This window comes from Neolamprologus multifasciatus, chromosome 23 (assembly GCF_963576455.1).
Source record: "Neolamprologus multifasciatus chromosome 23, fNeoMul1.2, whole genome shotgun sequence".
NCBI lineage: Eukaryota > Metazoa > Chordata > Actinopteri > Cichliformes > Cichlidae > Neolamprologus > Neolamprologus multifasciatus.
Window position 1 is genome coordinate 13,166,100 of NC_140460.1, and position 12,399 is coordinate 13,178,498.

Genomic DNA, 12,399 nt, shown 5'->3' on the forward strand with positions numbered 1-12,399 from the left:
GGTAAACACGCCGATAGTTGTGACTCTAAAACCGCCGACAACAGAGATGATTAAACGCAGCTCTCCAGCTAAAGGTTGCTGGGCTGTTAAACTAACGCGCTTGTAATCCTTGATTTAGTAATAGGATTAATGCTGACATTAAAAGCTCAGCACCTCCCTCATAATATCACTTTGAGTTACAAAGTAAAGGGGGGGAGCAGCTGGTTGGTAACTGCTTGGTGCGGGGCAAAGAGTGATTGATTGACCGAGGTGCTCAGCGGTAAAAATCGATGTTGTGTTTGGACTGGTAATTTTGTTTCTCTCAGTATTTCTCACTTGAGTGTAACTGTGATCCTTGCTGTCATTCTCACGCCTCCTCTCACCTGACAGAATCCATCGAAGCGGCAGGAGAGACGCGCTTTACAAAGAGAACCTGCTGCTGCGAGGCTGCACCATCCGCAACACGGAGGAGGCCGTGGGAATTGTCATCTATGCAGGTCGGCCCCCAAAATGACACCTCGGCTGCCACGCAGCTGACGCCACCTCTGACTAACCCGCCGTGTACATCCGCAGGTCACGAGACCAAAGCCATGCTGAACAACAACGGTCCACGTTACAAGCGCAGCAAACTGGAGAGGCAGATGAATGTAGACGTGTTCTGGTGCGTCATCATCCTGCTGGTCATGTGCCTGTTTGCTGCTGTTGGTATGTAAACAGCTGTTTGGAAGTTTAAGGCGACCTATTGTGTTCATTTCCAGCTGCTTGGTATCTCCTCAGGAGTGGTGCAGCTTTGTGTCATCCACACCTCAAAATTCTCCTTATTTGTGTATATAAATAAATATTAAAAATAAGATATTTTAAAAATGCATACAGGGAAACTGTAGACATACAGAGAACTGTCAGAATCTTTTGGTTTTAATAACAGAAATCTGCTCTTTCCTTAAAAGATAAATGAATTTGTTTAATCTGGATTTGGTACTTAGCGTCACACCTGGGAAAACGTATTTTGTCGTGACTTTGTCGTAGTCGATCTTTAATGAAAACCCTTTGTACAGTAGCCCTGAGAGGTCAAACAAACTGCAACTTAAGAAAACACCAGCAAATTTTAAAAAATGTTGTAAAATGCCACAAAACACAGCAGAAAAGTTTCTGTGGAGACATTAAAGTGTTTGCATTAGCCATTTACAGTTAGCTTGTCACTTCTGCAGCTGCTCCCCAAAAACGTTTCCGTTTTGTTTTGTGAGTTTTTTGTTTTTCTTTGTGTGCTTTTGCTGCGTTATTCCATTTGTGGTTGTTTTTGATCTTTCATGGCCACCGTACCTTCACCTGTGTTAAAGAATATTTCTACCGGCCTCCAAACCTGCAGGCAGAGACTGGACATCTAAATATTTTAGGGATTTCAGACATCCATCTTTTTGTGTTACCCTGAGCTCCGCTCCTGAGAGTCCATATTCACAGAGCTGAAGTACCATAAAAATGATTTACCATACAAACATCTAAAATCACCCTTCCGTTGGAGAAAACTAATGATAGTTGGGACTCGTATTAAGAATTCATTTCAGTAAAATCGGAAACATACAGGTCCGAGGCCTTTGAAGAACTGACATGGGATTAACTTTATTCAAATCAGTTTTTTGTTTTGTTTGTTTTTTGGTGCAACCTTTCAGTTCATCCTCAGTCTGACCGGTTGAAGTTCTGATTGGCTGCCCTTTGGAGTATCAGAAAGCTAGAGCCTCGATTCAGAAGGAATTGCAAACCTCTTGAAACCAGAAAACCAGAGAAACACAACAAAAGAGCGCAGATGAGGGGGAGAAGACTGCAAATCCACATCCATCTCAGGAATCTGAAACAGTCATTGTTAACAACCTGGAGCCACAGCAGCTTGATCAACAGGCGCTGGAGGCTTTGTAGTTGTAGCCAGAGCTGTGCCTGAGATGACCCCCACTGACATCACACAGAGCCAAGAGTAGAAAGATAGTCTGAAATCTGAAGCCTGCTCTAAACGATACTAGGTTAACACCTGTGAATGTGTTGCCTTGCAGGGATTTACCTAATTTTAATTCATCTTTGACCGCATTTAATATGAGCATTGATCACAGAAATGGCACGTAAACGTCAGAAAATAAATCTAAATATTAACAAGGAATAACAAAACTCCTACACAGAGCTTCCTCTGCTTCTCTCTCCTGTCCTTTCACTGTTTCCATGAGCTGACCTTGTGCTGTTGCTGTTGCAGGTCACGGGCTGTGGATGTTTCAGTATGGAGATAACAGACCCGTGTTTGACGTTCTTAGCCCAGAGGGGACCATCTTATCGCCCATCATGTCAGCCATTTATCTCTTCCTCACCATGATCATCGTCTTTCAGGTACTAAACACAAAGCAGCTTAAAGAAGCAAAGGCACAGATAAAGATATAAAGGCAGTATCACAGACCGTGAAATGTTTTATTCTGCTGTACACAGTGGCAGTATTTCAGCCTCCCTCTGCGTGTGACCTCTAGATCTTTTTCTCTTTTGGTTTGGAAAAGCAAAGATGAAAAATGTGTTGCTTCGAGCAGCAAAACAGTCTATAATCTGAGCTCAAAATGAGGAGAAAATGAGACCTAACAGTTATTGATCTGGTTGTGTTTTTTTTAGGCAAAAAGTTTCAGGGAAAATGTCGGCGTGTCCCGTGTCACAGCAGCAGCAGACGAGCTGCCCCGGTGTCGGGCTTTCAAAATAAACGAGAAATCGCAGAGGGCAGTTCTTTGGTCTCGCTGTGCAAATAGTAACAGTAATGCCAGAAAAATGATACACTCTGAAATAAACACATGACTGTTGAGCAGCACGAGGACTGTGTGCAGACGTCGCTGCCCTCCCCAAAGCTATGACTCATTTCTCCGGAACTACTTTCCATAAGTGTTGCCTGGAAATGTTCTACTCTGGATTACACCAACATTTTTTAAACAATCCAGCATATGCCCAGTGTATTTAAAAATCACTTTGGACATTTTGGAACTAAGAAGCAATAATTCTTTTAATTATGATGTTTTGGTTTGGGGTTTGTTTTGTCAGATATAACCCCACAGAAATCTCAGATGAACTCTTTCCTCTTATTTCATCTCTATCTGTTCCTATTTATCCATTTTATCTAGTTAACTGTTTTAGATATATTTAGCCACCATGTGTAGCCAGTGTAAGCATTGTAATATGTGCAATGTGTAATGAGTTGCAAAAGGAAAGTTATAGAATGATACAAAAATGAGCCACCAAATGACGAAATATAGCACTTATATTTTATTAGATGTTGGTGATGATGATCTTACTGGTTATAGTCATGGAGGGAGTTGTCCTATTGGTTGACTTCCACATTAAGAAGGTGTGACTGGGCCTTCCTGTCCTCTCGTTTCTGTGCTTTTTATTACCATAGTTACTACTGACCATGTAGTCATAGCACTGCTGAACCCAAACCCTTTCATTTGCTGCTAAATCGTCCCGGTCACGCCTGCTTGAGAACCTCTGTGACTTCTCAGTGGACACAGCGAGCCAATGAGAAGAAAGCTCGCCTTCTGTCTGTACTTCACTCATTCCAGTAACCTGTGAACTGGGATGGATTGTGAGACAGATGAGCTTTGACGTGTTTGACGTTCTGGTTTCATCCCGAACTTGTGAACTGAGCAGTTTGAGCTGTGCGAGGTCACATACACTAAAAAATAAATATCTGTAAAATATTCGGTTAATGCGACATCTGCTGCCACCCTCATGCTTCCTCCCCAGCCTCTGGCCTCAGGCTTTCCATGTGTGATCATTTAAAATTTGCTTTAGATTAGTATTACCGGTACTAATTAATGTACATAATATTTGACTGTTCAAGATTTTCTTTTTGGGTTTTCCAATAATTGAATCTCTTTTTTTTTTTTTTTTTTACAAGATTTATTTAATTATTTATATGAATTGATTTTTTTTTTGAGCTGCAGTTTACATTTTTCTGTCTCTACTGTTCATCCATTTAACTTCATAACTGACTTTTCTTGTTGCATTTAGCTACGTACTGCACCAGCTCATCCCTGCAATTTCAATGTATCCTTTCTTTTCATATTTTCAACCCTTTAACCATTTGAGGTTTATTTGAGTCGATCTATTTGATCTCTTTTACCTGTTTTATTTTTAAGCTTCGCTTTTAACTTTCATTGTTTTTGTTTTTTTGTTTGTTTTGTTTTTTGTTTTTGGGGGTTTTTTTTTGGGGGGGGGGCCCTCATTAAAGCATTTACACTTTTTTACATCTTTAGCTATTTGTTCTTCTGCATCTTTACTCGTTATTTGATTTGATTTCACGTTCAGACGTTCACACCATTTTTCCATCAGTTTCCAGGATAACAGCCTGCTCTGCCTCTCTCCTCTCCTAGGTCCTGATACCCATCTCCCTTTTTGTGTCAATTGAAATTGTCAAGATCTGCCAAGTGTACTTCATCCATCAAGATATGGATCTGTACGACGAGGAGACAGACTCCCACCTGCAGTGCAGAGCACTTAATATCACAGAGGATCTGGGCCAGATGCAGTATATCTTCTCTGACAAGACAGGCACGCTGACGGAAAATAAGATGGTGTTCCGGCGCTGCACTGTGGCAGGGGTGGAGTATTCCCATGATGCCAACGGTGAGACGACTAGCCAACCCTCTCACACGCTCTCTTAAAGAAACAGTGAGCGGTCATCATCTTCTAAGTCACCACTAACGGTGTGTGTTTGTTTTCCAGCTCGAAGGCTTGCCATGTACCAGGAAATGGACTCGGAGGAGGAAGAGTGCATGTCTCACGGCGGCACCCTCCCCAGGCGGGACAGCGTGACCAGCCACCAGAGCGCCCGCGTGGTGCTGCGGTCCCAGAGTACCAAGTCCCACCGAAGGACAGGCAGCAGGGCGGAGGCCAAGAGAGCCAGCATCCTGTCCAAGCACACGGCCTTCAGTAGCCCCATGGTGGGTCCTCATTACTGCTCTACAATCCTCATCCTGCCTCTTTTACCCTAACAAACCCCCGTCTGTTCTGCAGGAGAAAGACATCACCCCCGACCCCAAGCTCCTGGACAAAGTCAATGACTGCAGCAGTCAGATGGACTTCATGCGCTTCCACAGCCAGCCTATGTCCCAGCTGCCCTCTGACCTCTCAGACATCATCGATTTCTTCATCGCTCTCACAATCTGCAACACGGTGGTCGTGTCGTCCCCCAACCAGCCAAGACACAAGGTAACACTCACCTGTTCAGGTCAGAAACATCAGTTTGGTCAGACCTCTGTCAGGTCAGAGAGGGATTGTTTGTGGACTGGGCCGCACAATGATGTTACCTCAACTTCATTCCACACTTCCTGCTTTCTTCTGTTTTGACTTTCATTGCTGTAAGTGTGTGTGTGTGTGTGTCTGTGTGTAAGAGAGAGAGACTTGCAGGTGAAGCAAGCCTCCCCTTTAATTCCTCTAATAGGTGCATGTGTGCAGCTGGTAAAGACACTAAGCTCATAATAAAGTGTTGACAGCGTGTCAGTGCCTGACTTGCTGCAGTCATCAGAAAGCATCTTAGCTTTTATTGGGGCAAGTGTCGGCTCTGGGAATTTATTTATATAATTAATTTTTTGGATTTTTTAGAATATGAAGCCTAAAAAAGACGACAGAAGAGTTACAGGCCCTTGGTGTGCAAAGGGGTCGCTTCAGATTTCATAAGTACAGGAGATAGATGAGATAGAAAAGTCTAAAGCCTAAATATATTTTCTGTTAAGAACATTTTTTTTTCTCTTAAGCACCTCTGAGCTTCAGTATCTCAGGATCTATCATAGTGTGAGAAAACTGCACCGATTTAACGTCTGTGACATAGAAGAGCATTGGTACCCTGCATGCTTATTTTTTTCTGAGAATTCACTGGGGAAAAACTAAAGTGCATTGTGGGTAAATGTTCAGGGCTCATATCACCCGGTGGGATAGTTGCCATTATTCCATCTTCATCGAAATAAGTCAGGTTCCTGGGAGGGGCAACAGGAAAGGTTTTATAGGCATGAATTAAAAATGAAGCATTAGATTGTATATGTTCAAAATGGCAGGATATTATAAGAGTCCAAATCCATGATTCGGTTCATTGCTTAAGCAGCTCCCTATGACTTATTAGAATAAACACCAGAGCGCATGACAGTTTCATGTGTCACCACATGCACATTACTAGGCTGTTGTTCAGCCGAGTTTTACACGCCTGCTGTTTACACCAGCACGACATGTGCACAGCTAACCATCACACCACAGACTCGTCTCTGCAAAGTGACGTGAAGTCTCCTCTGTCAGTGATGTAAGGAGGGTAATGTGCAGTGGCAGCAGATCAGCGTTTTTCCATATCTGGGATTGTGATTTAAAAAGTATTAGGGCTGTTCGATATAACGATATATATCGGATGACGATATAAAAACGTCTATCGTTTGATTTTACGCTATCGTTTGTTTTGTGGTGTCGCAAAATAAACTCTTTACGGCAATATTTTTTCACCGTTTTGATGGTCACTGTAGCGCCTATGTTAATTTCTTAAAGTTCTCTCTTTCTCTTATATTTCTTATAACCACACTACAGATGGACAAGCGCCTGTTTTTATGCGTTGTGGTTAGCAACAACGACGGTAACAGCATCGCGTGTCCGCTTGTTTATGTTCCACATAAACCTTTCACAATAAAGCTCAAGATCCTGTTGAGACTTTTCAAAATAAACTGAACCACGTGAAAGAGCAGATTATTTACGGATGAGAAGTAAAAAAGAGCCGCCAGGTGCTAAAAAATAAACCATAGACTCAAACGTTAGAACATGCTTTTCCCTGCAGTACGCCGTGTAATAAGTACTCACAAAGAAAATGGCGGCCGTTACAACTTATGTCTAAAAATGTATCGTTTCATGCATCGGTTAAAACACTCGACTCCAGCTACATGACGCGCAGCTGGAAACACTTCCCGCAAGACGAGCTGCCCGAGATTCACAGAATTTACAGAAAATGTTACATTTTTGTGATTTATATCGTTATCGGGACGATAGAATTCTTATATCGGGATATGAGATTTTGGTCATATCGCACAGCCCTACAAAGTATCATTAAGAATTCATACATAACTGCTTTGGTTCACAGTTGCACTGATGGTTAGTGGACATGTAGCTTGAGGTCATAATCATATAATGCTCCAAATCATTAGTTCCCATGGAGACACTTTACTTTCTTTGATGGTTCCTTGTAATCTATATAACTATTAAATGTACAGACTGGAGGTATTATAACGTATTATATATAAGTATTGGTGGAAAACATTTTATTGAAAAACAATAATAGACAGAGTATAACAGCATTCTGGATCTCAGAGCCCATTATGGGGTTGCACAATCATTAGTGGTTTAAAACATGGGTCTGCTGTGTGTTGCTGTCTGTAGAAGTAGATTTATTTTTGATTTCTTTACAGTGAAATAAGTACAGATCCTGTGCTTAAAAAATACTCCTACTTTGTTGAGCTAACGACCCTGTTTTGAAAATGTAAGAAGTAGAAAGCACAGATATGTATTTAAGCGAGGAGTAAAGTAAAGGTAAAAGGTTGTCAGAATTCTGCCTAGGTTCAGTAAAGTATTTGTACTTTGTTACTTCCCACCTGTGGTTGCAGGTGACCTCGTTCTCATACAGCTCACACTCATGAGGTGAACTTCAGGTTTTTCACAAATCCTTTGTGATCCAAAGAAGATTCATATCTTAAAGCTGTGTCTGTATCAGTGGAGAAAAATGCAACTGAAGTCCTTCCAGCACGCTAACAAACGAGCTTTGTGTTTTGTGTTTATGTTTTTTTTGATCCGTGTGGGAGTAGTTTCCACCTTTTGAGCGAAAGCTGCATGTTACGAGTTTACAAAAACGTTCCAGATCTGACGCTGAAAGTGTGCGCTTGCACGTAGCTTTCACTACTTTTTCTGTTAGCGTATCCGCGTTTTGTTTCTGCTTCTCTCTGGGCCTGGGTGTGGTCGTCCTGTCAGGAGGCGATATCCTCTCCTCGCCTCACGCAGCGTGCACTGGCTCACAATGGATCCCGACAGTCAGAGCACAAATCTGCTCGATGAAACTGTACACGGTGGCACACCGTTTATGTATGTCTGTATTTTTCTCTTTGGAGGTCATCTGATAAGATGCACGTCTGCACAGAAGCGCTGACTTTTCTTTCGGTTTTTATCGGTTGTTTTGTTGTCCCGTGTTCCAGAGCAATTGTTCACATTTTTATTATGATGCCCTTGTGCGTAGCTGGGCCACTGAATGATTTATTCTTGTATATATGTGAGAACTGTGGTTCCCGCTGCCAGGAGACCTTAAAGTGAGTCGCTTTTTCTTCTGTTGTACTGCGGCACCTTGGGATGAATGATTGGCCGAAGGATTATGGCCAGGAGAAGCTTTTTCATCAGAGATAAAGTCCTCTGTAGTACCAGAGCTTTTCAAACATTTCTAAGGACTAAAACGATGTAGAACATCCATCGTATGAGCTTCTTAACCTTAAGAAATATTCCCCCAAAAGCAGCACCTGAATTCACTCGTAAGTCAACTTCTTATCCATTTCATCCATTTGAGCATCTTTCTTAGTAATGCCATATGCTGCAGTTGTCATAGAGCCAGAGGCTAGTGGCTAAATTCATCGTTATTTACTTAAATGTCAAGTATTTTGACCTCAGGATCTCTTTTAACCAAGTACCAGTCTCCCCGAGTTGAACTCTGATAGGCATAAAGCCGAAAGCTGCAGTTCCTCCAACGTCCATCGGAGGCTCCAGAAATGAGTCAGTCCCTCTGGATTGCCACATAAACATCTCTGACTTTGCAGCACAAATGGGTTGAAGCCTTTAGCTGTTCACTCCAACAACAGTGGTTGATGTGACAGTGGCTACATCCATCTTTTATTTACAGTCTGTGATCTACACCGATTCCCACCCAGTGACAGAATCTCGCCTCAGAGCCCGATTTGGATTATTTACGCAGTGCTGCGTAAGTCGTTTTAACTTGCTGGCCTTTTTCTTAAATCCACTTATGCACAAAATCTATTTTTATATTTGACCTTTTTAGGTATTTTGTACTGGCTGATGAGCATAAATGATTTTTTTGACACAACTATTTAACAATCAATAGAAAGAGCACTTAGCTTTTATTGCTGTTTTTTACTGTGTTGGTTCTTTTTCTGGAAGAATTTGTCCCAATGTCTGTTTAAGTGAGAGAAACACTGTTGTGTCACATTCTCTGCGTCAGACTCTAATTGCCCTAAAATGAGCCTGCTGGGTTGTCTCATGTCTTTTATCACTTTCAGTGGTCTGTGTTAGATTTAAGAGCACCTGGAGAAAAAAATGAAGATGGAATCAGCGTCTGTTCTCTCTTGGATTATAAAAACATTATTTTATGCCTACACTTTCTGCTCCTGCAGGTCAGGATGAGGTTCGAGCTAAAGTCTCCAGTGAAGACCATCGAGGACTTCATCAAACGCTTCACCCCCAGCCGACTGACCTCCGGCTCCAACAGCAGCAGCTCCTCCAGTCTCATCACCAACCGATCCTCCAATAAGGGCTGCTCCAGCCTGCTGTCCTCGCCCTCGGCAGAGAGCACGCTCACCAAGCTGCACGAGGAGCAGCCCTCGGGAGGTTTGGAGCAGGCTTTTAGCCCCATCCCGCCGTCCTACGATGGAAAAACCTCCTGGAGCCTCGAGGAAGGAGAGCTGCGCTACGAGGCAGAGTCGCCAGACGAGGCCGCTCTGGTCTACGCTGCCCGGGCCTACAAGTGCTCCCTGGTCGGACGCCTCCCCGACCAGGTGATCGTGGAGCTGCCTCACCTGGGGAAGCTGAGCTTCGAGCTGCTGCACACGCTTGGCTTCGACTCCACCAGGAAACGCATGTCTGTGGTGGTTCGACACCCTCTGACTGATCAGATCACCGTCTACACTAAAGGAGCAGACTCTGTCATCATGGATCTCATCAAACCCCCCGACACAGGTAGGAAAACACTTGTTTGGGAAATCTCTGCAGACCGTTGTGACCAGTGAGATTTTTTTTTTTTTAAATGTTAATGGTGATAATGAGCAACGGCACTGCTTTGGCTTGTGATCATGATGTGGTTTGTTCCGCTATGTGAAAGATGAAGCATTGTTTAGTGAAATTACAGTTTCATTATAGCATGAGATATCAGACATGGAGATCAGCCTCATAACACAGGATTTAATCTTTGCAGCTGATTCTGTGGTCCACTGAAACTGCAAACATAACAAATTTCTCCCAAAAGAATTATTGACTGAGGGAACTGATTAATAGATGACTTTCAAAAAGCAGGCATTTCCTCTAAATCAGGGATGTGAAACTCATTTTATGTCATTGATCGTAAGTCGACCGGACTGGTGAAAGTGCCAGTCGCAGTTTGACATTTTGCTAAACATTTAACAGTTTTTCTACATAAGAAAGACGTTCTGCTGTAGCAACTGAAAGAAATCTGTCAGGATGACTATTTGGGCTTTAAATTGTAAGACATAAATGTGTAAAATTACAGGAAAAAGCTCCAGTAGCCCAGACTGAGTTTTTAACTGTTAGATAAATATATTAAAACAAAAAAATATAAATTTCTATCATAGTTGGTGGAAAAACAGGACATTTTCTGTCATTTCATTGCTTCCCTTTTACTTCAGTGTAGTATAAATGAGCATGGGGGAGGTCTTCATCAGTAGAAAAGTTGTCAAAGTCTTAAACATTTGCCCTCCTTCACATTTTTCACACCTGTCCTGCGGCCGGGTTGGAGTCTTTGCTGGGCTGATTCTGGCCCCAGGCCTAGTTTGTGACACTTCTGCTCTAAAGCTGGCTTTTGACATTTCTTTATACTTTTCTGCTTCGTTATGCAAATCAGTTCTCTTTCATAGCATTCATTTCGTGTCTCACTATGGGAACGCCTCCTGCGTGACCTCATCAGAAGCTCAAATACCATTACGCCAGCCCTTATAGGCTGGCTAGGTGACGCCCATGTCAGGAGGGGCCAGTGCCTCCCTATATAATAGGCTGACATAGCGTCAGATGTCATTCAAAAACCTCTTCTCGCTTCTCACAGAAGCCTGTAGACAACTGTGCTATTGGGTGATAAAGCTAAACTGTCCACAGATTCGAGTGAACAACTCGGTCGCCGGGCGCTTTGTTCCCAGCTTTTCAGTTGTCCACTAGCATACAAGCAGTAGCAATACTGTTCTGTAGCTAGTGCGGGTGCCAAGTAGCAATACTTTCACCCAGGGAAGTAGCAATACTTTCCGAAAGCGAAGTAGCAACACTTTGCTAATAAAGGTACCCCTAGCTTCACCATCAGGTAGCAATACCCTTTGACGCTAGCGGTTTTACACATTAGGTAGCAATATCTGTAGAAAAGTAGCAACACTTTTCACCCCACGTTAGCGAGGAATAGCAATATTCTCCGCACTCAGTGTCAGTCTCGCTAACGTGCGCAACCCTCTAGCTAACCATGGCTACGACGGCCAACGAAGTTGCAAAACTCTGTCCTTGCGGCAAGAAGATGTCTGCCTGGGATACACACCCCGTGTGTGCGGCATGCCTGGGTTTATCTCACGCTCAGGCTGCCTTGACACCCGCACAAGACTGTATCCACTGCGCGGCTTTCCCACGCAAACTACTCCGCCGCAGGCTAGCTCGCCAGGCTAACCTATCGGGTGGCGACCCTTTGCTGTGTGAGGCTGCTGCGGCGCAAGGAGAAACTGAGATGCCCGATGATTTGGCCGCAACGCCAGGGCCGAGCTGGGCAGAGGCAGACCCTCAGCCCATCGCGACTGCTTTCCCGTCACTGGAGGCACACGGAGATCGTGTGTTTGTCCCCAATGCTGGAGTCACCTGGGGAGGAGATGCTAACGAGGACGGAGATGAGTCGGCTCCTGCTGTCTGACGACGGCGAGGAGGAAGATTCCACCTCCTTGGCTAGCATCAGCTGGGCTGCAAAGCCCTCGGCTACCGGCGAGGTTGAAAAACCGACACCGCCGTCTCCCCTGGATCTCGACATGCAGGACATGTGCAAGCGCGCAGCCGCTAGGCTCAGCGTCTCGTTTTGACGGTAAGAAATTGCCGAAGGCGAAAAAGACGGGGAAGCATGTGTTGCCTGTTTTCCCTGAGCTACTCGATGAGATAGCGGTGACGTGGAAAGCAAAACCTTACAGCGAGAAACACCCCATCGTGGGGAGCTCCCTGCTGGATTGTGAGGGGATGGAGTCTATCGGCCTCCGCCAGATGCCACAAGTGGAGCCGTTGGTAGCGAGCCACCTTCACCCGAAGACGTCTCTGTCCTCATCGGCCCCGTCTCTCTCCTCCAAAGCAGACCGCTTCCAGTCTAGCCTTACAGATAAGTGCTACAAGGCAGCGGCTCTGTCAGTAAGAGCCCACAACGCCTCC

General features: G+C 44.0%; 1 protein-coding gene across 1 annotated transcript in view; it reads left to right on the plus strand.

Annotated features, from left to right (window-relative positions):
* The window catches only part of atp10a (ATPase phospholipid transporting 10A), a 56,815-nt gene that overhangs the window by 13,109 nt on the left and 31,307 nt on the right, over nucleotides 1-12,399 (plus strand). Inside the window, 7 exon segments of the mRNA XM_085150785.1 lie at nucleotides 370-476; nucleotides 553-684; nucleotides 2,216-2,346; nucleotides 4,365-4,617; nucleotides 4,717-4,934; nucleotides 5,008-5,202; nucleotides 9,405-9,966. Coding sequence (XP_085006911.1) covers nucleotides 370-476; nucleotides 553-684; nucleotides 2,216-2,346; nucleotides 4,365-4,617; nucleotides 4,717-4,934; nucleotides 5,008-5,202; nucleotides 9,405-9,966 — 1,598 coding nt within the window.